General features: G+C 37.2%; 2 protein-coding genes across 4 annotated transcripts in view; both read right to left on the minus strand.

The window, feature by feature from the left end:
* LOC146137288 (NACHT, LRR and PYD domains-containing protein 12-like) overlaps positions 1-27188 on the minus strand; it is a 176930-nt gene that overhangs the window by 67179 nt on the left and 82563 nt on the right. The window lies entirely within an intron of this gene.
* Positions 638-18336, minus strand: LOC146137289 (NACHT, LRR and PYD domains-containing protein 12-like). The gene is made up of 9 exons (XM_083393696.1): positions 18259-18336; positions 17405-17591; positions 14859-16576; positions 11188-11343; positions 5484-5645; positions 3299-3460; positions 1858-1995; positions 974-1076; positions 638-834 (listed from the first exon to the last, which is right to left on the minus strand). Exons 1-9 carry the CDS (start codon positions 18268-18270, stop codon positions 638-640), a joined length of 2835 nt encoding a protein of 944 aa, XP_083249822.1. The 5' UTR covers positions 18271-18336.

Genomic DNA, 27188 nt, shown 5'->3' on the forward strand with positions numbered 1-27188 from the left:
CAACCACGATTTATTAAAAATGTAACACATTTAATCTTTGTGAATCGTAATAATAAAATCAAGAACGACAATAAAATTAATAATATTTAGCCAAAACGAAAATGAAAAAGTGTGACAACACAACATTTTGTTTTACTAGACTGTGGTAAACAACTAGTTAACATTCGTGATTTTTATGCAAATACAACGTTTGTCCAAAAGTTGGCGACATGTTAAATAATTGCCAAGGCACATTGATTAAGACAGGAATACTATAAATAACCTCCAGGAGAGCTAAAGAGGTTGGCACAGCGCGTAATAAAATTGTATTAACAACAAAAACATTAAACGAATATAACGTTGATTAAATGTGTGAGTATTGTAGCTGTATTTGGTTCCATCGTTTTACCACAGTTATGCTTTATGAAATAAGTCAACTATTTCTATTACAATATGAAAGTATTGGTTGCAAACCGGTTTATTCAGTTGTTGTTTAGAGAGACTTACGATATCATTTGGATCATTTTAAAAAAATTAACTGGTTCTATAGAAAAGACAATGTTGTTAATCGCTCTCTTGTATAAAACAAAATATTGCAAAAAACTATTGGATGAGAAAGAACTCAATTTCAGTTAATCTAAAATAAAGTTATAGTTGTTCAAATAATTTTGCCAAATCCGCAACGGACCTCCGACCTCCCTTTGTTGACCCCTGAGCTGACCCCTGGGGTGACCTTTGCGTTGACCCCTGAGTTGATCTTTGTGTTGACCCCTGAGGTGACCTTTGCGTTGACCCCTGGGGTGACCTTTGCGTTGACCCTTGAGTTGACCTTTGTGTTGAACTCTCTGTTGATACCTGTTAAAGTAAAGAAACGCACTAATTTAGCAAAACAAACCCCAAGTTATTTTGATATTATTTACATACGCGACTAGGGTTTCTTGTGTTCACACAACATATGGTATGTCTAGTAAGAAGCATGTATTGGTACTTTAACGTTGAAATGTTCTTACATGATCTGTCCCATCGTCCACATCTTGTTCAGTGGATGTTTCTTGGCTTTGACTTGCTTCTGGTTCCGCTTGCTTGTCTTGATATAACTGTGGAGACAGATTTTTAAGACGTTGATCGATTATGTAACGATTCTATGTTCTGTTTAAGTGCTTGATCAAACTACTTAAGAGTTACTCTTGGCGACAAAAATGCAGTACATGGGAATGCGCAAAAATGTTGTGATTACCTCGGTACATTGAGTACTCGTATTGTTTGTTTGGTCGGTTATTTATACAAGTAAAACTTACTATAGCGGATATACGCGTATCTGTGTGACAACATTAGGCGTCAGTCAGACTAAAAAAAAGTTATCACATTTGAAATTAAAACATGCGCTTATCTGACACGCAATTGCCACTATTTAAAAATACATGAAATGTCATTATATAAAAAAGTCATATTAACCGATTACTCGTGGATGCGTTATTGCGCAACTCGCTCTACTCGTTACTCGCCCGAGTCAAACCAGGTTGTTTCGTTCTTAACCCGAAGCTTTGTGTTTAGTTTTTCCTGCTTTTAGTTCTGCTTCTTAGTTCAGTGGGGCGTGGACAGATCCAAGCAAACTTGATCTCAGCGAGAAACAAGCGAATGCATTCGATCGCAAAAAGGTCAGACCTCCAAGCGCCTTACTTCACAAATTATTCGCCTGAACGCCACTAACTACCATCAAGCCGGAGATGGGTTATTGGTAAATGTCGACATATTTGCTCATCTAAACTTGTGCATTCGAGGCAACGGGAAGCATCATGACGTCACACGTCTAAACACTGACGTCACTAGTGTCGCAACGTTGCCCCGGCAACATATTCCCAAATTTTGAGTGCCTACCTTGCGCAGAGAATCCACATCAGCTTCATCGATACCGCATAGTTCTAACCCCAGCAGTTGTACATTGTGGGCACAAGTTCGGAGGAAAGCGAGTCCTTGCGATCCCAACTTGTTGTCGCTCAGGTCCAACCTCCTCATCTACATAAGCACAACATAATGTAAGATACAAGCAGTTGTTAGGCTGAATACAGGTTCTAGCAAATTAAACAATGCATATTCGCAACTTACACCAAAACTGCTATTCGTAATAGGTCAGGTAATAACACTTGGATTGGGATACATAATATATATGGGGGCAATGGTGGACAAAATAATTTTATGGGATGTTTTGATGACCTATAGCCGTGTACGCGTTTTCAAACGACCCACAAAAACGACCCACAAAAACGACCCACAACAGTTTAATTATTTCTACATAATTTCTCAAAATCACCGTAATAACATGCAGAATAGCCTACACCCGGCGTTCGTATTTTACGTAAACTCTGTGGCTTAAATTTATTCGTATTTCTTATCTATTCATTCGGCGATAGACAAAAGCGAACTGAACTGGCACTAAATAAAAATTGCCAATCTAATAATGCTAATCTTGCGGTGCTGCTATAAAATGCTATTGTATAGATTTTAGGCAAATCAATTGAAATACACGAAAGTCAAAGCTGCAAAGTCCATTGCCTAGGCCTACCGGCTGAAAAAAACATATTCGGTTGGTCTTGTAAGGATTTTCGTGCAAGCAAGGCAAGTAAAAATTGCCTGCGGTGAGATTCGAACTAATGACCTCGGCCATACCGGGAAAGTCACTCAAGCAACTGAGCTGTGCAAGATCAGCGCTAAAGGAAATGCAAAAAAAACACTGGTTCATTTTAGGTTCATTTTAGAGGCCAGTAATCAGGGGTGGATCCATGGGAGAGTGCACGTGGCCATGGCTCCCCCAACTGTATTTTGCCTATTGTAACTAAGTGAATGCAAAAACACTTCGCAATACCCGCGAATCTAAGTTATGTTTCTAGTATGTCTTAGCCCACTTGAAAACCGGTTATCCATGGGCGCCGTGCGTCTTATCCCACCCTCGAAAATTAAAGTTTGGGAAAGTTAAACTTTACAAAGACATTTTTTCACGCTGCACGCGAGTGCTTTTCCGTCTTTATAATATAAAAAATAGTCACGTTTTGACGTAGCGCTATGTCCGTTACTTGTGACGTCATGTTTAGACGTGACATCATACCTGCAATTTTTTATGCGCCCTCAAACAAAAATCCCGCATTCGCCCTGCCAGTAATTATTTCAAAAAAAATTATCAACTTCCATTTACGAAAAAAATGTTGTACACCAGACAGTGGTTGAGTTAGCAAATCTTATACGTAATGCTGTTGTGTTGTTTATCTACCTCAAAGTTATATCAATATTCAACACATCCTTCATTCCATAAACACACACTTACAGGTCGATCCATTCGTGAAATGGCCTCAGTTAGAGGTTGCAGATCGGAACCAGCGATTTCGCAAGCCCATAATTCCAGCTGGTTGATGTTGTGTACACTTGTTGCCAGGCAACTCAAACCACGTGAATCCAGCTTGTTGCCTCTTAGATCCAGTTTCTCCAACTGTGACAATAATAAATTGGTAGATTTGCCTACTCTATAAACCCACACAACATCTACGAATATAGAACTGGTGACTTGAACCGCATTAATTTAATTATATTTGGGTGTGCTAGGATTGACCATCGCCTATAATGCACTTGATCAAGAGTAATTTTTTAAAATATTTACTGTGGAAGAGAAATTAAATTCAGAGAGCTTAACTTAAGGGAAATTAAGGTTGAAGGAGTAAACTTATTTTAAAATATTAGAGCTATGTTAATATTTCACTTTAAACAACCTATAGTGTTAAATATTCTGCTTAACTTTCGCATAAATAACTATCTAGCCTTTGTGTTGTTTTTTACAGAGCAATTCGTTTAAAATGCCAAATCCAAAAAACTCGAAACTTGATGGGCACAGCGTAATTGTACAAGGAAGATGAGCTTAAACTAGGCCTGTACAAATTAAAATGGTGCAAGGGCCTCAACAAGCAAAAAACAAACAATTTGGCAGGTCGCATACTAAGGTTGTACAATAGGTCAGGCAACAAATACGTAAAATCGCAAAGACTCGCTTTCCTCCGATCAATAGGTCAAGTAACAACTCTGGAATATATATTACCTATTGGGGCAATGATGGACAAAATAATTTTATGGGACGTTTTAGTGAACTCTAGCAACTTAAAATTATTAAATGAATTGTTATTTTTCGCTAAATCACTAAAATAAACCAGGCCCCAGGTCATTACATCCGTGTACGAGTTTTCATAAAATGCACAACAGGTTAATTTTATCTAAATCTTTTTTGCAAAATCGCACAAATAAAATGCAGAAAGAGCCCGGCGTTCGTATTTTAACGTAAACCCTCTCGCCTAAATTTATTCGTATTTCTTATCCATTCACTTGGCGATAGACTGAAGCTATACGAATTAAATTGGCATTAAATGAAAATTATTGCGGTCTAAATTTAAAATGTTGTTGTATCAATTTCGGGCAAACAATTTGAATTGCTGTCTAAGTAGGATGCACTGAATATCTCCACGACCTAGGCCTACAGTTTGAAATAACAACCACCGCTTAATGTTATTTTTTGAGAATGTCTAAACATATTCGGTTGGTCTTGCAAGGATTTCCGTGCAAGCAAGGTAAGTAAAAATTGCCTGCGGTGACATTCGAACTCATGACCTCGGCCATACCGGGAACGTCACTCAAGCAACTGAGCAATGCAAGATCAGCCATGCAGCAAACAACCTCTAAATGTCGCTCCAGAATCGAGGAAATATAAAAGTATGAGGGAACATAGGCGCTTATCGGGTTGCAATTACTTCAACAGGAAAACGTTGTTACAAAGGAATAATCGCAATTCAAGTGTTGGTTGGTAAATTATTCCCATAAGTAAACACAAATAAAACGGGTGTTCAGTTTATAAATGTCAATTGAGAAGAAGTGCTATCAGAACAAATGTACCCAGGCCAGAGCCATTTAAAGGTCACTAACCAGGGATGGATCCATGGGAGAGGGAACGTAGCTGTATTATTCCTTTTGTAACTAAATGAATACAAAAATATTTCGCAATACCCGCGAATTTAAGTTATGTTTCTAGTATGTCTTAGCCCACTTGAAAACCGGTTATCTATGGGCGTCGTGCGTCTTATCGCACACTCGAAAATTAAAGTTTGGGAAAGTTAAACTTTACAAAGACATTTTTTCACGCTGCACGCGAGTGCTTTTCTGTCTTTATAACATAAAAAATAGTCACGTTTTGACGTAGAGCTATGTCCGTTATTGTGACGTCACGATTTGATGTAACATTGTGACATCATACCTGCAACCTTTTTCATGCGCCCTCAAACAAAAATCCCGCATTCGCCCCTGCCAGAAATTACTTCAAAAAAAATCATCAAATTCCATTTACGGAAAATTTTTTTGTACACCAGACAGTGGTTGAGTTAGCAAATCTTACACGCAATGCTGTTGCCTGTTTTACCCACCTCAATGCAATTCCAATATTTAACACACCCTTCATTCCAACAACACACACTTACAGGTCGATCCATTCGTGATATGGCGTCAGTTAGAGGTTGAAGATCAGAACCAACGATATTGCAATTCTCCAATTCCAGCTGGTTGATGTTGTGTACACTTGTTGCCAGGCAACTCAAACCACGTGACTCCAGCTTGTTGTCACTTAGATTCAGTTTCTCCAACTGTGACAATAATAAATTGGTAGATTTGCCTACTCTATAAACCCACACAACATCTACGAATATAGAACTGGTGACTTGAACCGCATTAATTTAATTATATTTGGGTGTGCTAGGATTGACCATCGCTTATAATGTACATTTCCAGGAGTATTTTTAAATTATTAACTGTAAAAGAAAAAGAAAATTTCAGAATCCTTAACTTGATGGAAATTAAGGTTGAAGCAGTAAAGTATTTTCAAGTTATAAGAGCCTAATCGATATTTCGCTTTAACCAACTTATGTCATTAAATATTCCGCATAAATTTGGCATAAATAACTAACTAGCTTTTCTGCTTTTTTTACAAAGCAACACGTTTAAAATGCCAAATTCCAAAACTCAAAGCTTGATGTGCAATGCGTAATTGTACAAGGAAGATGAGTTTAAACCAGGCCTGTACAACTTAAAATGGTGCAAGGACCACAACAAGCAAAAAACAAACTATTTCGCAGGCCGCATACTGAAGTTGTATAGTAAGCCACATAACAACTATTTAAAATCGCGAAGACTCGCTATCCTCCGAGAAACAGGTCAGGTATATCTCTGGGATATGTAATATCTATTGGGGCAATGGTGGACAAAATAAATTTATGAAATGTTTTGGTTAACTATACAGAAGCTCAACGTTATTGAATATTTTATTATTTTTCATTAAATCGACCAAAATAGACCAGGCCCCAGGTCATAACTTTTGTGTGCGCGTTTTTAAAAGAACCACAGTTTAATTATTTCTACATGAGTTTTGCAAGATCCGGCGTTCGTATTTTAAAACCTTATGCTTAAATTCTTTTATAGTTCTTATCCATTCACTTGGCGAAACGAAAGGCTATAAATTAAACTAGCATTAAATAAAAAATGCACATCTAATATCGTTAATATTACGATGTTACTTAAAATGTTATTGCATCAATTCTTGACAAATAAATTGAATTGCAGTCTAAGTAGGATACACTTGATGCACGAAAATAAATCTCACCACGACCTGGGCCTACCGGCTGAAAAAACAACTACCGCCTAATGTTATTTATTTGAGAATATCCTCGGCCATACCGGGACAGTCACTCAAGCGACTGAGCTGTGCAAGATCAGCGCTAAAGCAAATAAAAAATCATTAAATGTCGCTCCAGAATTGAGGAAATATAAAAGTATGAGGGAACGTAGGCGCTTTTCGGGTTGCAATTACTTCAACAGGAAAATGTTTAAAAAAATATTAATTGTAATTCAAGTGTTGTTTTGTAAATTATGTAAACACAAACAAAAAGGGTGTCCAGTTAATAATGGTCCATTGAGAAGATGTGCTATCAGAAAAAAATGTACCCAGGCCAGGGCCAGAGGGGCCAGTAATCAGGGTTAGAGGCCAGTAATCAGGGACAGGACAAGTGGCCATGGCTCCCATAAACCATATTTATTCCTAATGCAACTAAGTGAATGCAAAAGTATTTCGGAATACCCGCGTATCAAAGCTATGTTTCTGGGTGTCTTAGCTCACTTGAAAACCAGTTTATCCATGGGGGCCGTGCGTCTTATCGCACCCTTGAAAATTAAAGTTTAGGAAACTTATACTTTACAAAGGCATTTTTTCACTCTACACGCGAGTGTTTTTCCGTCTTGATAAAATAAAAAATAGTCACGTTTTGACGTAACGCTATGTCTGTTACTTGTGACGTCACGATTTGACGTAACATTGTGACATCATACCTGCAATTTTTTCATGCGCCCTTATACAAAAATCCGCATTCCCCCTGCCAGTAATTACTTAGTAATGGTGACATAAAAAATACGTTTACCAAAAATCTTTCGTTCGTCAGACAGTGGCTGAGCTACCAAATGTTACACGCAATGCTGTTGCCTGGTTTATCCACTTCAATGTCATTCCAATATTCAACAAATCCTTCATTCCAACAACACACACTTACAGGTCGATCCATTCGTGATATGGCGTCTGTTAGAGGTTGCAGATCGGAACCAGCGATTTCGCATTTAATCAATTCCAGCTGGTTGATGTTGTGTACACTTGTTGCCAGGCAACTCAAACCACCTAAATCCAGCTTGCACCCAAACAGTACCAACAATTCCATCTACAATGACAAGAAGTTTTAACTGTTACGTATCTCCCCTCTATTAGCTTCCATAACATCGAAGGTGTCGTCTGCTAATCCTGGACCATGAGTGCCTGCAATAGGGGAGCATTTCCCCCTCAATATCGGGAATAGTATGGGATAAACAAGAAACTGTTGTGTCTTTAACGCAAAGTTTTTTTTTTGCCGGGTAGAATACGTTGCTATGCCCCCCTCCCCCCCAACAAACTGTATTTTTTGATCAAGTAAATGCATTTTTTTTAGCGTTCCGCGCTAATCTAATTATGTTTCTAGGTTTAGCCCACTTTGATCAAATTGTTTTAGCCCAAAGGCGTCGTGCGTCTCATCGCACACTCCAAAATAAAACTTTGGGCAACTTAAACAATATAAAGACGTTTTTGGTTTTTTTTTTTTTTTTCTTTTATAAAGACGTTTTTGGTCATTTCCTTATGCCTTGCTTCCCCCTACGAAAAACTTATTTTGAATTACATATCAGTGAGACAATTTGAAAAAACTAAAGTATCTACTGTTTGTGGCGCGAATCGCGAAAAAATGAGTTTATCAAGCTGATTTTAACAATTGTGTTGTGAGGGCATTGATTCCACAGCAGTAACAAGGCTCCGTAGAAACCACGTAACAATGTCGCCTGCAGCGCAAAAAATAACCATTGCGTAAATCATGTTTCAAAAGGTGTGACGACACACAATAAAAAAAAAAACATTATGGAGTATAGTTGGAGTCTCCCTGTTACTAAGGTGTTATTATATTAAAATATGAACAAATATTGTTGGATAGGGGGATAACATTTATCGTTTATCTGCAACTCAGCCAAACTGTATTTGAATAGGGCCGTTATCGTTCGATAATATGTGTATTTCAGAAAATAAATATGTCTATTAGACACAAATCATGCAGTGGTAATCACAGGGAACTTTTGACAAAGCTAAAACTGTAGATAATTTGCAGAAAATATGCAGTTTTAATTAAAAGTAGCAATAAAGAGAGTTAGTAACTAAACATAATCCAAATCGGTCGTAAAAAGTAGCAATTAGTCTAAAATTCAAGAAAGTTTCCTAATCCATGAATTATATCTTCAGTTACTTAACTACACGCGTGTAATTTTAATGTAAATGAAAGGACATCTTAAAAACATAATAAACACGAAACGAAACCATTAAAATCACTACAAAAAGTGAAATATTACAGTAGCGCTCGAGCCCAGGGGCGCCCGCAGAAAATTTTTCAGGGGGGGGCAATCAGGGGCGTAACCAGAAAATCAAAAAAGGGGTCCTAAATTTTCAACTTAGGGAATTCCCCTATTTTCGCCTGATGTTAATGAATAATGACGTCCTTAAAATTGTGACAGTATTACGTCATAGAATGGTGATTGCAAGACGTGATAGAAAAAACCCAGAAACAGCCAAATACGTCCAGCAAAAGCGAGCATGTGCGTCGTCGACAATCCTGTCAGGCGCCAGCTGCGAAACCACGGTGTACAATCGTTAACTTCGGGCAAAAAAACAAACCAAGACCGTGAAATATGTGTGTTTAATTGTGGTAGAATCATACATAATTCGACTATCAGCAGCGCAGTTTTCAAGTTCCATGAACGGAACTAGCGCTAAATTACAAGCAATCCTTTCACCACGTGCAATACTAAACGAAGATCGTTTTTACCGGGTGTTATCATGCCACGATTGGCGCAACATCTGCGCCGAGCTGTGTGCCAAGTCAGCTAAATTACAAGCTTTGGTTGAGGTGAAATAAGTCGTGTCCATTGCTCACTTAGCACGTGGTCTTAGAGTATGCTTGAAGAGCATAATTTTGCGTTAACTATCATTACTTAAATTTATACTTTAAAACGCGCAGGACAGTCACCATTATACCTCCTTTTAGGAATCTGTTTCATTTAAAGTTTGACTAGCGTTGTCAATTGTCGAATACACACTTGCTAATCAGTCAACCTAAACCAGCGCTTCTCAACCAGTGGGGCCATAAGAACATTTGAGGTTGGCCACATACCAATTTAAAAAGCTAGATTTAGTTTCATTTGTGTCATTTTATTTCATTTTAAAGGAATAATGGTTTGGGAGGTATTAAAAAGGAATGTAAATTTATTGTTCAGCCGCAAGTATCTCACTAATGCACGGTTGATTAAACAATCTGTTTTGAAATATATTCTGCTGTGTTTTGTTTTAAACCTATTTTAAAGTTTTTTTCTGGGCCACAGAATTTTTTTGCAAGGTAAATGGGACACGAAAGAAAAAAGGTTGAGAACCACTGACCTAAACAAATAACGAAAGAGAAAAACTATCCAGCGTTTGCGGTCGACCAAACTAAAGACGAAAAACGGCGTTTTGCACTCGATTTTGGCTTCGCATTAGATTAAGACGCGTGACCCAATTACTTAAAAAGCACGCCGCTTCGAACAGTTTGTTAAACCATGACAAAAACGAACCAAAAACGATAATATCACTTACAAAAAGGGGTGGTAAGAACTCCCGCCACCTCTGGATACGCCACTGGGGGCAATGGATAGTGTATATTATTTTTAACCTTCATAAGTAATACACATTACACTTACAAATAATACTAATAATCACATTTTGAATTCCAGGGGGGGGGGCAAGTGCCCCCCTTGCCCCCCCTGCGGGCGCCCATGCTGAACATCTGGAGCATTATGGAATAAACAAGAAACTGCTGTGTCTATGACACAAAATTAAATTTCCTAGGTAGAATAATAATTTGCTAAAAATTTGTATTATTGTCGTAATACTGAAGTACCGAAATAAGTCAACATATTTGCCTGAAAAACATGCCACTACCGAATGTGTTTAATGAATATAGCATTGTCTGTGTGAAAGCAAAAGCCGCTGTCGAAACTGAATTTTTCTTATTTGTCGTGTTACAAACGTTTGCACAAAATATCCAGATATTGGAGCAAATAAGCCTAATTGTGAAAACTGAACGCGCAAAATAGTGTGTATCTGAATAAACAATTTTTTGAACGTTTGTGGTTTACAGATTTCTTCCAAGCAAATGTCCCATGTGCTTGTCCCAGGTTTCCAAACCCTCTTTGGCTGACGTTTTTTAGTGTTTGTTTGTAGACCTTTTTAAACATCTATCAATATGCACAAGGCTGTTAGAACAGTTTGAATTATTAACTAGACAAAACCAGAGAGGGTAATTTTTTGCAAACAAGTGCCGACTTTCATTTTTTTGCAAACAAGTGCCGACTTTAGTTGTATGGAAGCGTGTATTATACTCTCACTGATGTATTAAGGATAAACCTACATGTCTCGGTATGTTTAATATAAACAGTTCGTAAAAAATATTTTTTGCCCCCCATCCCCCTAATTTATGTCGAGGCCCACGCATGTGCGGTTAATGCTAACGTATTTACTTATCACAACTAACATAAACATACAGGATGGTTTCTGCTTGAGATGGCGTCAGTTAGAGCTTGCAGATTTGACCCAGCAGTGTCGCATCTCCACAACGTCAGATTGTTGATGTTGCTTGCACTTGTTGCCAGGCAACTCAACTCACGAGACCCCAACTTTGTCACGAATAATTCTTCCATCTACACAAAATATAGTTTGCTGTGTTAACGAGGTTTTAATCTTACTGATAAAACCTATTTAAGCAGCTAAATACAGACAGAGGTAAAATTGATTGTAAACCGGAAAACGTCGTAAATGTTAATTTTAGATTCTACTCGATAAATATTTGCGCGACCAATTGCTCTAAAGAAATAAACACATCAAACGTACACGGCACGTGATTCATCATTATAGTCCGAGTTACGCAATAATTTCTATATTTAAAATATATTTCTTCAAGGAAACATATTAAAATATAGACTTAGTTTACCATTGCTAAATCATTTCGTGCCGATTAACCCGGAAAACATTACGAGAAAGAACTTGACTTATTTAGCTTAATATCGGGACGAAACCGCTGTTTCGGACATCCTTAGGTGAAAGACAGTCGAGTGTTGTACCAGGTGGTGGGGTAATGAAATCGGTAATATTCGGAGTGACTAAATATACCGAAGAATTTCATAATTCAGTTCAGTCATTTTACAAAATTTGATACATCCTTGTCTTCAACCATTAAAAGTAAGCAAATGACTTTTCAAATGACTCAAATGATTTTTTCAAATGATTTTTTTCAAATGACTTAATTGGACCTAAACACTCCGGGTTTTAATTAAGTTTTTTTGATACCATTTTAATAAACTATGGTTTTGCTATATGACAATGACTTCAAGTTGATTGCTATATTAAATACTCAACTTGGGCAGTTTATGGCTTGGAGTGTAAATTGACTTGTTATTTTTTGACTTGGATCTATTAGACTAATGTGGTCTAATTTTAATTCTAATCTAATTTAAAAAAGTCATAATTAATCTAGTTGTAAGTAAAATGAGCACGTACTAAAGGCATCATTTTAATGGTGCCTCACTCAGTGTTTCATAAAATAATACAACTTAGACCTCAATAGAGGCCAGGTTAAAAAGCATTTTTGCTTTTTTTATTTCTTAAGTATCATTTCAAACCTCTTTATAAAACTCGGGGACACTCTACTGTCATCATGTGGCGATAGAAGTTTAAAGTACCTTTAAGAGCAGGGGTCGGCAACCCCGCCAATGTAATTCATCCGGCCCTCCACCTCTTTTACAAACTTGGCAAGAGGCCTTTGCCGAAATTTGTTGTCTATTTTAACTACATAAATGTAAAAATTTTGCGCTTTTTGTGCGCATTTTTTCGGCCCAAATGCGACGTACATAAACTAGTACTATCAACAATGAACGTTACGCTATCTTAGTATGTCTGATTGTATTTTATGGTGCTGCACACTATAGTTCTTGTGTGGTTTAAATATGAAAAATAAACTATATCGACATTTTAACGGTTCTATTTAAATTACATCATATCCTATTCCAATTACATCATAGATTAACGATTAAATTTTCCGCATATCTTTTTTTTCAATTTTATTGTTGGTTATGATTAGACTATGTTTATCGGCGGCAGCGCACTCGATGAACCTCACGTCCTTTCGCTACCCCCGGGGAACATCAAATATTTGCACAATAGCTTTTCTTCGCGCTTGGCGCAAACGCTTTACCGGCCTTTTTTCAAATCTAATATATAAAATGGAAAAGTTTGTTGGTCAGCATGTTCGCGTTTTAGGGAAACAGACAGAGAAACGTATGGCTCCTATTGCTCCTCTTAAGCGAGTCGCCTGGCAAGTCGGTAAAATAGAAAGAAACTCGTGCGCTCCCAGACAGAAAAAAATTCGTTTCTTTCTATGAGAGAAAGTCTCGCATCTCAAGCGAACGCCGTCGCGAACCGGTCACGGGTGAGTAATTTTTATACCATTTCAAAAACATCACACAACATTCGTTGCATGTTAACTTGAAAGAGCGGGCGTGCGACTTGCAGAACCTTATGACGAAACGGGTTAAACCTTTTCACACATTTATAAGGCAATAACCTGCGTGAAGTAAATTGCCTTGGTAAAAATAAAGTTTCATGTGGAAAAGTTTATATCGCGTTTATTGTAGCGGTTTGAACTTTAAGCAAATTTACTTTTAAAAGAGGATTTTCTTTCGTTGGACGCAGTATGGGTTTTACGTATTTGCTTGAATTTCGCCAATTTGAATAATTGCTGCTACTACTTTTTGAGCGATTTTCCATCGATATATGTCACGGGTTTTCGTTAGGTAAAATATGCGAGTCGTGTTTAGTAGCTCCATTTAAAAAAACACACAACGTTGCAATTTGTTTGTTGTAAATACCGCAATTTTTTTGTAATTATCGGCTATAATATACGGCTTCAGCCAGCTTATACAATGTTGGTAACACGTGAATTAGTGATTTTTTGTGACCTATTTCAGACACAAAACTGCTTTTTAGGTTATAAGTTAATTTTTCATCTTTACACTGTTTAAACCAAATGAACAATTTACTGGAAATTTACGGCAACAAAGCATTAGATCTTTAAAGCCACGCAGATATGTCACAAAGTTAAACACGCCATTTCGCTTTCACATTAATACCGCTTTTACACAGGCTGTGGGGTGTTACTCTGATTGTGGGGAAGCATTAGGTTAACCGATTTTAGACACACGATATGACATGATTTGAAATTTCTATTTAGTGACACGTAGTGCAAACGCTTATAGCTTTTTGCAGTTTGTTTAACCACGTAAAAGATAGTCTAATTTCCAGGTTTTCGTTAAGAAATATATGCGAGACGTGTTTAGCCAAGTTTGTGTGTTTACAGGGACGCCGGAGCGATTTCAGGGCAAGGGTGGCGACTTTCTTGGTAAGGGCAACATAGACCGCAGGCGAGGGTAGCAAGCCGAAATATTGGGGGATTCGGGGGGATTCCCCCGGCAAAATTTTTGCAGCCACGCCCTCTAGATTGGCTTAAAATGGTACCAAAAATGTTTTAACAAATGTCAAGGATGTCATTTTACGAATTTTTTTGCATTATTTCCGTCGCTTAGTATTTAACGTTGTGAAAGCTAAATATCATTTTTTTATGAAAAGGGCACTTTTGCCCCCCTCTTGCCCCACTTGGCAAAGGGCAGGAGGGGCGCTAAAGTATAAGAGCCAAAGTATGATGGATTGTTACATTTTGTTTAACCAGATTAAATTCAGGTAGACTTCGTACATTATGAAGGTTATTGTAGATGTAATTATTTTTTAACCAGTAAGGTTAACTGATAAATATTCTATTTAACCTGGGAAACGCCGGGCATTTCGTCTAGTGTTAGATCAAAGCTGATTTTCAACTAAAAAAAACTAGATCGCCACTGATTAACAGTTATTATAATAAAACGCTCAAAACTCAACAGTTTACTAAAATTTTAAGTATATATTTATTACGGCTCGCCGAGCCCTTTTTAAATTTGGGTCAGGTCCGCGACTAGAAAAGGTTACCGACTCCTGCTTCAGAAAGTTAAATGTTGTGTGGCTTCAAAACGGTGCAGGGTTCGTTTAGCGTTTACCGCTGCTTTGTTGCATCTATTTGAAAATAGTGTATAAAAATTAAAACTTAAAACAACAGTAAAACTTCACAAACCTTGTGTTTGGTTCTCGCCATAGCCTCCATCAACATTTCTAAATCGTTGCCGGCAAATATGACTGGGTCGTAAGATTCCCCGATGCTGATGACCAGCTCCCTTTGTGTTGCTCGTAGCACGTGGCAGAGACTTGACACTTCACTGGGAAGGATCGTTCCCCTCTTTATACGAAGCTCTCCAGGGAGGGAATCGGCCACTTTCGCGGTGATTTCTTCATCGTTTGATTCCTGCGCCAAACTGCAAAGCTCAAACAATTTGGAGTTAAAGCTTTCGCCATCGTTTGATAAAAGTTGGGATCCAAGCGAATCAATCAAGCCTTTCAGCAAACTTTTCTTGCTGGCAACATCGGTGGAAGAGATTTTAAAAATAGGCTTTAGCTTTTGGTGGAGTCCCGTGTTTAGCAACCCGAAAAGAAACCGAAGAACCATTTCCCACGTATTACTTTCCATGCTTTGCAGCAGCCCAGAAAATGTAGCCAGGTCTGTATCGAACAACAGCTTGAGTGATGTAAAAAATTCTTGCCACAGCAAATGAATAAAGAAGAATACTTTATCCCCTTCCAGTATACGAAGGTTGAGGTCGCTAGAGAAAACTTGCATGTTAAGAAAGTCCTCCATTCCTTCAGAATTAATTCCGACTTCATCAAACACTTCTTCGTCGAACATGATCTTGTCGTTGAGCATTCCGTGTAAAGCCAAGTCTGAAAGTTTGCGCAAAATTCTTGGATGTTCCTTAAACTTAGGCGAGCGAATGCAATCAGCCACAAAAGCCGCAAACACATCTGTGAGAGTAAAAGTGCCATCTTTAGTGCCGTGCTTTATGATGTAAGGAGCGACGGTTTTGGCAAACATAGGAAGAAAGCACAAAGCCTTTGCATGTGGGTTTTGCCCAAGTGACTTGGTGACCTTCTCATATTCTTCTTTCTCTGGGCAAATTTGTCGGAAATACAAATTTTGAGAGCTTTCGTTAAAGCCGATTACATTGACAACAAAATGTGGCTTGGAATTTGGATGTAGCTTAAGAAAAGCTCCCGGTCGTGAAGTAAGCAGCTTGTGAGCATTTGGAAGAATGTCGCCACGGAGTAGGTTTTGTAGAATGACAACCGGCGTTGCGCGATCGTACAATCCGATCACTGGAGCATCCAAGTCAAGATCCTTGAACCTAGGTTCGTCCAAACCATCCAGGAAGATAAACAGCTTGTTGGATTTGGAAAGTTTTTCCAGTATTTGATCATCTATTTCCTTTGTGTGTTTCCAGTTTGGGTTGGATGACAGGAGTTCCAGAACACCTAGTGGTTTATTAAGATCTAAAGTCTTCAAGTATTTAAAAAGCCAATATCCCTTATCATCTGCAGGTAATTTACCTGCAAGCTCCGTTAGTGTCTGTATAGTAGCAGTAGTTTTTCCAATTCCAGCTATTCCAGTCATACCGACCACGTTGCCATGCCTCTCTACGTAATCGTCATATGCTGCTTTATTTCTAAAGTTCTTACTTTTGGCTTCATCGATTGCTTCTTGTTTTGCAGCAGTAAATAGTTGGTTGAGTTGAAGCGTGGTTGAGTTGACCTGTTTTTCTCTGAGTTGCTTCAGTCCTTTTAAACCAAACTCCTCCAATGGTGCTTGCGAATCCCGAATGATGTCAAGAGGAACTGGGTTGCTTGGTAGAGTTCCGATGACCTTATCAGCTGCTTCCTGAGACTTTTCTTGCCATGATGCTTCTGAATTATAATTATGATAATAATAATATTAAACTTGGTTACTTTTATATCCACATTTTTTACTTTAAGGATGGCTTTGACTTTTAATCTCTCTTTCATTTAGTGTGGGCTGTCCCGGTAATAAGCGGCTTATAAAGGCGTGCGTTAAAGCCATATGTGACGTTAAGGAGGTCCTCTCCGACCTTAAGCGAAACGTTAACTTCATAGCGCATCAAATTACCAAACTTTAAACCCTAGCAAACAGCAGAACCCTAACAAAAGACTAAAGGCGGGCTACTTGGTTTGCACTAACGTTTACCTTCATCTGTGTTCAACTTAACAGTCCAACTCTTAAATAGCTATGACGATATGATAAAATGACTTAGGATGTTATTACAAGCTGTGTATAAAAATAACAAACCCAAATTTATTTTGTAACTTAAATTCAAAATCCAATATGGGCACGCTTTGATTCTAGGTACTGATTTGTGCTATATAAACATATCCTACCAAAATGCTGCTTAATACAAATTAATCAGTAACAGTTTGTTCTCTTGGATAAAACATAAACAATTTACTTAACCGTGAAATACAATCAGCCATTGGAAATTCATGTAGCATTCTATAAATATATATTTTTTTTAGAAAGCAGTGGTCCCATATGCTTATCTTAATTCTAATGAATATAGCATTCTATAGCATTCTATATATTATCGTTAATTTTGATTAACTTAATGTTAGTGCTACAATTGTGTGATTATTGTTAATAGTTTAGTAAAGTGACGTTTAAGAACTTTGCATTTCTGCTTGTTTTATGACTAACTGTTATGAGTAAATATTATCACTAACCAATGTTAGATAAGTGCTCTGCTGAATCATGAGCAACTTCCGGTCTTGGTTGGTTGCCAATGTTATAGAAGTTGCCGTGAACGTTAAGTTGATGTATTGGACCACGATTCTGTATGTCACCGACATTTACATGCTCGGCAATGATTGGCTGGCTGTTTCCAGGTGGATTCTGAGCTGCATTTGGATTCTGTGGCGAAAACGTTGATGCTATTAAACTTAAGTGTATTTGTCATTCAACATCCAAATATGTATTTGTTAAACACGAAAAGAAACAACTCTAATAACAACATTACAAGATAACTGTTTTTTGTCCTCACAAATTTTACAAAATAACGAAAAGTCACAAAACCGAAAATATAAAATACAACAAAACATTTAAAAATACTAAAAAATATTGTGGCTATGAAGCTAACTTTCTTTCCCGCGCAGACGTAGTTCTCCGTAATTTACTGAAATATGTATTTCCTACCAAGTGTAAATTTTACAATGTTTTATCTAAAGATAAATTGAGCGGCAAAGCAAAGCATTCTATACTATAACCTGGTAAAAATCAGTCGGACTTTCGTTAACGTTGCTGAAAATTGAAAAACTTTCACGAACCTACAGAAAAAAACTTTGGATTCCCGTTTGTTCTTGAATCTAGAATTTGCGTAAATTGGCAACAAGACAATACTAGATAATGATGTCGAAAGTCGAACACACACTTTCACTTTAAACTAAATCCTCGATCCACCAATTTCGTTGTATTTTTAAACCTCAAAAGTAAGGATGCTATAAGGGTCACGTATGAAGGACAGGTTATTTAAAGGGAAAACACACCGCACGATTTTGTTATTTAGTACGAAAAAACTTACTTGATTTGCCATTTTGGTGCTAGTGTTTTATTGGTTGATCGTTGAACAGGTTTTTAGCTAACATAAACAGGCTTGTCTGAAAAAAAGGAAAACATTAGTTGAGAATTAGATGACAACTATGACTTACTTAAATGTGTTGCGAAAAACCTTGTTTGAGGAAACAAAGTATAAAGCACAAGAAAGTCTAGAAAATAAAGTGCGCTAAAACAATATCGACATTATCATACAGAGCCAAGAATAGAGGTGTCGGACCTCACTCACTATACACCTGACTTTCTTTAAAAGCTTTAGGGTTGTGGTTGTTGTACAACATTTGTTATTTTAGTCGTTTAAACATTTCTTTATTCCATGGGCGAAATGCAACACCAATAAGTAATAGGTCTGATTTAGCGAATGTAAATAATGATCGACTGTAAGATTGTATCCTGTAAAATGGTGCGCAAGTATGGAAATTAACATCCAAGCTTTGATGTATATGGCTTGTAAGTCGCCGATAAATCGCCGATAAAACCGAACAGGATAATGGATGCTGATTTCAGCCGCTAGAAAGACTGTAGTTTTAAGTAAAAAGTTCACTTCTTTTTACGTAACTAAACTCCAAGCCAGGGTTGGGCAATTTATTTTTACCGCGGGCCGCATGAGAAAATTAAAATGCACACAACCCCCAAACAGGGGCAAACAATCCGGTGCCAAAACAGCGGCGCCCTAACGTCGCCTTTCACACCAAGGACCCCAAAACGTCAACACCAAAACTGTCGATCCAGTCATGTTCAACCGTACGTAAGATCTCGTTAATTTAGCTGCGAAGATATATGGGATGAGCCAGACCCATGGTCCCGATCGTCTTATACCCTTTCTTACAGTTTCAGGCGTTATTTGGTCCTTTTAGGCCTTATTCCGATGAAGATAGGCTTCACCAAGTCACTCGACCAAGAAAAGCATAAAGTTTTCAATAAACTACGCTGGGATATCGTGAAATATTAGGGAGGATGTTGGTTGGAATTAAGGGGTGGGGTCTTGAATTTAACTTTTCCAAAGAAGTAGTGTGGAAATAAATTTGACGAACGAATCTTCAAACTAGAGGCGTACAACACATGAAGGATGAGTGTTATTTTGACTTTGATTACGCCACAACAACGATTCCAATATAATATCATCTGTCACACTTGAATTTAGCTTATTGGATGGCGACTGTCCCCCACTATTGCGCCGTAGCCTGCATTTAGCTCTTTGTCATGAAATAAGTTATGTTTTGTCGCACTAAAATTATGGCAAGTGTGTAAAAGCTTAATACTGATAGAATTTGCGTTTTAGCTTGAAATAATGGCTTCGTTGGACGTGGAATTAGACTCCACTAAATTTGTTGCTTACAATACCAATGTGGAAAACCAAAAACCTCGTCAAATATTTGAAGTTTGATTTTGGCTCGCCACTAAATGTTTGCCATTTTTACATTGCTTAGTCGATTCCAAACCGATTCCTGGATGCTTAAATATGTTTTTACAATCCAAATAATACAATTAGGATTTGTAATAACAGGAATCGTTGCTAAATACATTTCTGTTGTGTTTAACAAACTGTATTACCTTTTTAAAAATCTCGACAAACTTAGAGTTTTACTTAATTATATTTTAAATTGCGTCTTGTTTTTTTGTTTTTTAATTTCGTTTACATTTTCGCTTCCCTGAGAAGTTCTTGTTGGTCGCTTTAATCGAATTTGGCTCGCCATTGAAAACTATTGCACCCTTCTACTTTAAATAGAACATAAATTAGTTAATTGAGGTATACCCTTTTCTCCTCAAAAAATCCACTAACCCCTCTTTATTGTTCCCCCATACAAAAGCATATATGCATTCATGCACGACGCTGAAGTTTAAGTCACAAAGGCCAAGGATAAGCTTGAGCAAAAACTCTGAATTGCGCAGAGTTTACGCTGAATCGAAAAGCCGGCATTTGGAAGCGTGATAAGAAATCATTTAACCAATTAGGGATTTCATGCAAGCAAGGCCAGTTTGGAGTGCAAACCACACCTCAGTTGCATTTCTAGCCTGGCCTTGCTTGCACAAAAATTCTTAGTTGATCGACTGATTCTGATACTCCAGTGGTTCCCACCTTTTATGGTTTGCAGCACCCATAAGGAACAATAAATAGATTGCAGCACCCCTAAGGAACGCTAAATAGATTGCGGCACAACTACTTGAATCTTGAAAGTTGATTTCTGTAGTGTCACTAAAAACGGAACTCAAACATCGCAATCAAATTTATTTGCATGTAGGAAAATATCATTTGATTTCTGTACCCAAATCATACACAAAAAGTTGTATTAATAGGATTTTAAAAAGAGCGATAATTATGTTTTTAAGGAACTTCAATTACCCTTTAAGCTTCCAAATGGCACCCCGGTTGGGAACCACTGGGTTAGTCTATTAAAGGCTTCCGGTGTACTGCTTAATCGTGTTCCAAATTTCACTGCATAATTATATTTCATAGCAAAAATTACTGTTTTTTCTCCAGGGTTGGTGTACAAACGTGTACGGACCCACCGCTTTCATAATAGCGTACGCCAAGGGGGTGCTTCGTTCTGTGATTGTCGACAACTCCATAACCTGTGACCTCATACCGGTCGACTTTGTTGTGAACGGCGTGATTTGCGCAGCGATGAAGACCGCTTGTGACTCAGCAGAAAGAAGGTGCTCGCTCGGCTACGAGAGCGACAGTGCAGTTTCATCGCTTGGGGAAATTGGCTTACAAGGTTGTAAATACAGATAGGTTACCCAAAAGTTGACGTTTTTGTTCATATTGGCTGGTGTTGTAGTTAGACGTATAATCAATATCAAAGAATATACAAAAGTAATTGCATTTTATCGGCTGACAAGACCATGTGAAAATAAATAAAGAATTATTCGAAACATTCACGAAATGCTACCTACGTCTGTATGGGCTTTGATAGGACCAGTGTTTAAAAAAATCTGTTTCAAAACTGCATTTTTACTCTGATGTAGTCATTCTAAATTACCAAGAGGTTTTTAGGTTGTCTACTGTGAATAACTAATTCCACCTATATTTATTGTTGATCAATTTAAAACTTAACCAGTTAAACATGAATTTCCAGGGGATTCATCTTCGGACAACGAAAGCATCATTTCCTTTACTTGCAACCGAATTCCAAGGGTTAATGGATCGCCTTCCATCTACCACGTCAACTCTGGCATCAAAAATGGCCTTGCTATGGACCGCTTGAGTAAGAATGGACAACTATAAACTATTAATGTTATCTCTCTAAATGTAGGTTTTAGTGTTTCTTAACCAATGGGAAAAATTGAGTTCTCATTTTGATTTTGTTGGGTTGCAGACTGCAGCAGTTCACATGTTTTAAATTCCTCAAATAAGTTAAGCAAAATTTTAGGGAAATTTTAAGGCAAGTCCAAAACATGGCTCTTATAAATCAAACTTGACTTTATTAATGCTGATGTCTGTAAAACCAGTGTTTTCTCAACCACAGTGACCCAAAATCCAAAGGCCGTTTGCTTTAGTTGAGTCGCCGACAGAAATAGTTCACAACTTCACACGATTGGATTTTTTAAATAAATTGCTGAAGCAATTTTGAAGAAATGCTCATAAAATTTAATTTTGGGTAGCCACAGCTTTTATTAACTTGCATAAAGTTGAGGTAAAAGAATTGGGTCGACAAAGCTTCGTTGTGATACTTGCGCTTAATATTTGAATAGTTGCAAAAAAGGTTGAAACACTGATTAGGATTATAACTTTGCCTGGGAAAGTAATGTATTAAGTACATTTGAAGTTTTAAAATAAATCAACCCTGATTGATGAGATTATTCACCGAAAGACACCGCAGACTCATGAAATCTGTCGATCAATTAAGCAAGGCAGGTTAAAAAACAACTAGCCTTTGGTGAGGTTCGAACTCATGACCTCCGGTTATACTGGGACCGTTGCTCTACCAACTGAGCTGCACAGGATCAGAGGGGAGCGAGTTGAGATTATTTCACTAGAATATAAATTCTAAAAATAGTTTATTTGTAAAGCTAACCTGTGGTGGGATTTGTATGGTTTAAAAAGGATAGTCTTGCGTAGTCTTACTTAAGTCTCAAATCCGACTCCGGCATAAAGTGCGGTTTCTGCGAGTCCCCAGTCCGGATCCCACTCTACAGCTTGTATTTCACACATTTATTTAACAAAAATTAGGTGGATATTCAACATACCGCTCGTAGTGTGATTCATATAATTCATTAACCTATAAGGGTATTCAATGAAACATTCACACATATGTGTGTTAATAGCTGAGATCTAGCCCTTCAAAGCTGCTTTTTTTATATAGTGACACCTGATTAGTTAGTATCCTATCTAACATTAAGAGATATAGTTTTCATTAACACTTTCGGCAAAGTTGTGTTCATTTAAACATTTTTCTATATTTATATGCAGAAAGCTGTACGATCTCACCACCTTTTATTCGCAAACTATTCCTGCCCATGCGATGGATGCCGGTCTGGCTATTATGAGGAAAAAACAAAAGTGAGTTATACTTGAAATAAAGTCTAAGCAGAGACTAAAAACTCTAGTTTGTCACCTATGCTTTATTGTGGATTGAACAGTTTGAGAATTTTTGCTTTTCTTGATTTTCGTTTGTTGAATCGTGCAATGTTTTGTCTAGTTTTTTTATTGTTTTTTTTTAATATTAAAGGTAATAGTCTAGATGGAAGTTTATTTTATCATTTAATATCTAGCTTTTTGTCAACCTGTCTTTACACCTCTCAAACTGTTAGGATTTAAACTTCCTTTATTATGTTATAACAATTGTCTGTTTTTTTTTCAATATGACATAAAATTGGATTACTTGTTTGAATGACCATCACCATTTAGGCAAGAATATAGGATTTTATTTAGCTTGAAATTATTGGTCCCAGTTCACAAAAATACTTTATTCTGAACCCAATGCTACGCTAATCCTACAAAATATAATGTTTAATTTCAGAATGGCAAAGACTTCAATATTTCTTTATTTTTTCAGAATGGCAAGACTCAATGAAAAGATCATGAGCGCCATGGGAGTGATGGAATTCTTTTTTACGACAAACTTCAAGTTCAGCAACACGAATGTCGACCAGCTGCATTCCTCACTGAATGCCGAAGACCAAAAGGTGAAATATTACAAGGTCTTCTAGTTCAGAGCATCTAATCATAGGGTTAAATTTGTGTGTTGCACGTTTGTCACAAATTATTTGAATCTTTAAAAGCGTTTAAATGCCTTTGAATTGATTTGCGTGTTGAAAGATCTTGTAGAACGCAAACTGAATATGTAAAAAAGAAGATATCTCCTCGCCCTAATGCACGTTAATGACGACAAGGACTTCAAGTGGATGGTAGTAACTTACTATAGACTTTCTTGTCCGAGTCATAATTTGTCATTTGTAAGTTCTAGACTAGTTGTTAATAGAGAAATATATTTCGCCAATCTGGCATCATCAGTCTCTGAATAAAGCCCTATATTTTGTGGAACCTTATTTTTCCAGCGGTTTTTGAACAGTCTTTGAATTAATTTTATGCTCGGTATAAGTTATGTGTTCAGAAAGTGCTGTTAAAAAACAATGAGATTAACTGACGATGATACAAGTGTGAATCGAAACGTCTTAATCAAGATGATGTGGATTTACTCGAACTTTTTGGCTTGAAACTCATTATCAAGCTATTTGTTAATTGTTTCTCAGGCTTACAACCTTGATTGTGGGGTTTATCAGTGGGAGATTACTTCACAACTTACATCGCCGGTTGCAACCAGTTCATTCTAAAGCAGAAGAACAACGATCTACAATCGAAACAAAAACTAACCAAGTAAGGAACTTTATGCTTGTGGAAGTTTTGTTTAAAACCAGAATTTTTGATCTTATAAATACTTTGATGTTTATTTGTGACATGACACTGTAAACGTAAAACAAAGCGTTTTTCTAAAGAAGATTCTTAGTGACTTCATTATACACTTTTTCCACCAAAATATCGAAATCCCTAGAACAGTGGTCGGCAAACTATGGGCCGCGGCCCAGATGTCTGCCGCGAGTTACTTTTGGGCAGCTGAGTAATATCATGTAGCTGTGGGCCGCGTGATAGCCGTACATTCATTGCACTTTATTGTAAATATTGGTGTGGCATAGAATTTTTAATTTGGCTCAGTTTGAAAAGACCCACGTGCCCAATGTAAAAAAAAATAAAAAAAATGTTTCTCGCTTCGCGCGTATATTCTTCGTTGTATAGTATGTTTTATAATATGGTATGGCAGAGTTTTGGGCATAAAGGCGCCGTGTAATATTTCACCTAAAAATCAAATATTCAGAATCCGTCACTGCTTCGTAGTGGTTTTAGTGGGCCTACAATAGCTCTGAGAAAAATACTTTGGGCCGCGACAAAAAAAGTTTGCTGACCACTGCCCTAGAATTCGTAGTGGTTTCATTAGATCACACTTTTTTCGCCAAAATATCGAAATCCCTAGAATCTGCCTTCATATTTGTTCATATCCTAATTTCGCCGATTCATTGCCGAATTTCCTTTTTATCTAAAACTCTATTGGATGGTTGGGCCCGTTTTTTTATGTTTTTACTTTTGGCTGTCCGATAGTATCAGGTTTATCGTATCGCCACTGGTCCGATACTGACGTAGTATCGGCGCCAAAATGTGTCCATTTAAGCTTTGTTTGTGGTTTTATTAAAAAGTATTACACAAAAAGTTGAAATAAACAAAGTTTATTCATGCGTTTTATCTTAAAATGCGATTAGATGGGTGAGCCCGTTTTAACCTTGTGTTTAATTTGTTCAGATTGCGTTTTAATGTTAGTTGAAACCTAAGAAGATTAGTTAACCAGAAAACATTGCAACTAAAACAAGATGGCTGAGCCCGTTTTAACCTTGTGTTTAATTTGTTCAGATTGCGTTTGGTTGAGAAGTGTTTCTACTCGGGAGCTGCCTTAGGAGTTTGCGGACTCGCCGTTGCAAGTGGATTGACGAGTTCGCTCTGGCAACTCACAGAGTTCATCGGCGACTCACTCGCCCTTCTATAACTTCAAAAGTATTCTCTTTGCGTTCGATTTTATCGCAACACGATTCATTGTGTTCTACGTAAGCCACGACTTGCAATAACCTAAAGTGGGTTTTACCTTTATGGCATGCAAAAACCTAAATCCACGACAAACTGTATCTAAATGTCTCAATATTAATAATTTTTCATGGATAGTGCGTATTTAAGTCTAAAACGATTGTGTCTATGCATATATTGGTAATACAAATAATTTCTTTTCCAATATTACAAAAAGTTTCGAGGCTCACTTGACATTCTCTCGGGGCTTACAAAGAAGCATTGAGCGGTTTTATTTTCCCGCGTGTAAAGATAGCTTTCGGTTGGTTCGAATTTCATCGAAATAGAGCTCTTTGTGTTCTGGGCTTGCACGGCTATGCAGAAGGTATGTTGTACAGGAAGAGCAAATATTTCAGTGTTGTCATCCATTTGTGCAAATGCTAACTTTTCCATTTTTACTGTGTAATTATTTCTTCGTTATTGTTCTGTTTCAAAGCTTACACTTTACTTTATACTTGTTCTTTAATGTTAACATAGACTTTGTTTTTTTATTTCAATGCCTCCCAAATGTAGGTAACTGTAAAAATCACAACGATTTCAATACTGTGTAGAAACACATCGTATTTGTAAATACAGCCGTTTTTTTAGGCATGTTTTATGGTTTAGTTATTCTTCATATTTTACTGGAATAAAAAAGCTAAAGTATTTTGACAAAAAATGTATTTTTGTTACGATCTCGTACCACTTGGACGCTCTGTACTGCCACGCGTACCACTTTAGCAGAAAAATAATTTAATTGAATCATATTTTTATCTATTTTTAGCTTACAACTAGCATTATTCAAGGTTTAAGCTATAAAACAGTAGCTATCTATCAAGAGCAATCATTTTTCCACGTGAAAACCTACGCGTACCACTAGTGGTTCACGTACCACAGGTTGAGAACCCCTGTGTTAATTGGATCAGAATGGCTTGCTGTGAAACCCGGCGGTACGCAGCAAAACTAAAAGCCACTATGCGATGTACACTGCCGGAAAAACGCACCGGTAAAAAAACAAGACAGTGACTTAAATGTACGCCAAGGCTGGCAGGCGCAGATCTAGGATGTTTGTTAGGGGGGCAATGAATTGTTTCGAATATGACGTCACAAAGCTGCACAACTAACCTCAAGAAAACCAAACAGTTGGTTTATTTCCAGGTTGGAGAAGTGGTGCTTTTAATACAAAAGTCACATTACAAAGCTGTAGCACGAAGCGAAAAATTGCCTTTATATCGTTTAAGTTGTCAAAAGCATTTATATGAGGTGATGAGACTAACGATGCCTTTGGTCTAAAGCAACTTAAATAAAGCGGGCCAAGAGATATACAAGAAGCTTTAAGATTCGCGAATTCTTTTGCATTTATAATGTTACCCTAGTAACAAAAAATACATTTTTTTGGAAGCCATTTTGTGGTATTTGCGGAAACCAGAAAAGTACCACAATACTTCAGCTTTTAATTCCAGTATAATATGAAAAGCAACTAAAACATAAAACACAAAAAACGGCTGTATTTACAAATACGATGCGTTTCTACACAGTATTAAAATCGTTGTGATTTTTACAGTTACCTACATTTGGAAGGCATTGAAATAAAAAAACAAAGTCTATGTTAACATTAAAGAACAAGTATAAAGGTTTTGCGGCCCATCGAAATTTTTAAATATCTCTTGGCCCGCTTTATTTAAGTTGCTTTAGCTTAAAGGCGTCGTTACTCTCATCACCTCATATAAATGCTTTTGACAACTTAAACGATATAAAGGCAATTTTTCGCTTCGTGCTACAGCTTTGTAATGTAACTTTTGTATTAA

The sequence above is a fragment of the Ascidiella aspersa genome, chromosome 7, assembly GCF_963924565.1.
Source record: "Ascidiella aspersa chromosome 7, kaAscAspe10.2, whole genome shotgun sequence".
Classification (NCBI taxonomy): Eukaryota; Metazoa; Chordata; class Ascidiacea; order Phlebobranchia; family Ascidiidae; genus Ascidiella; species Ascidiella aspersa.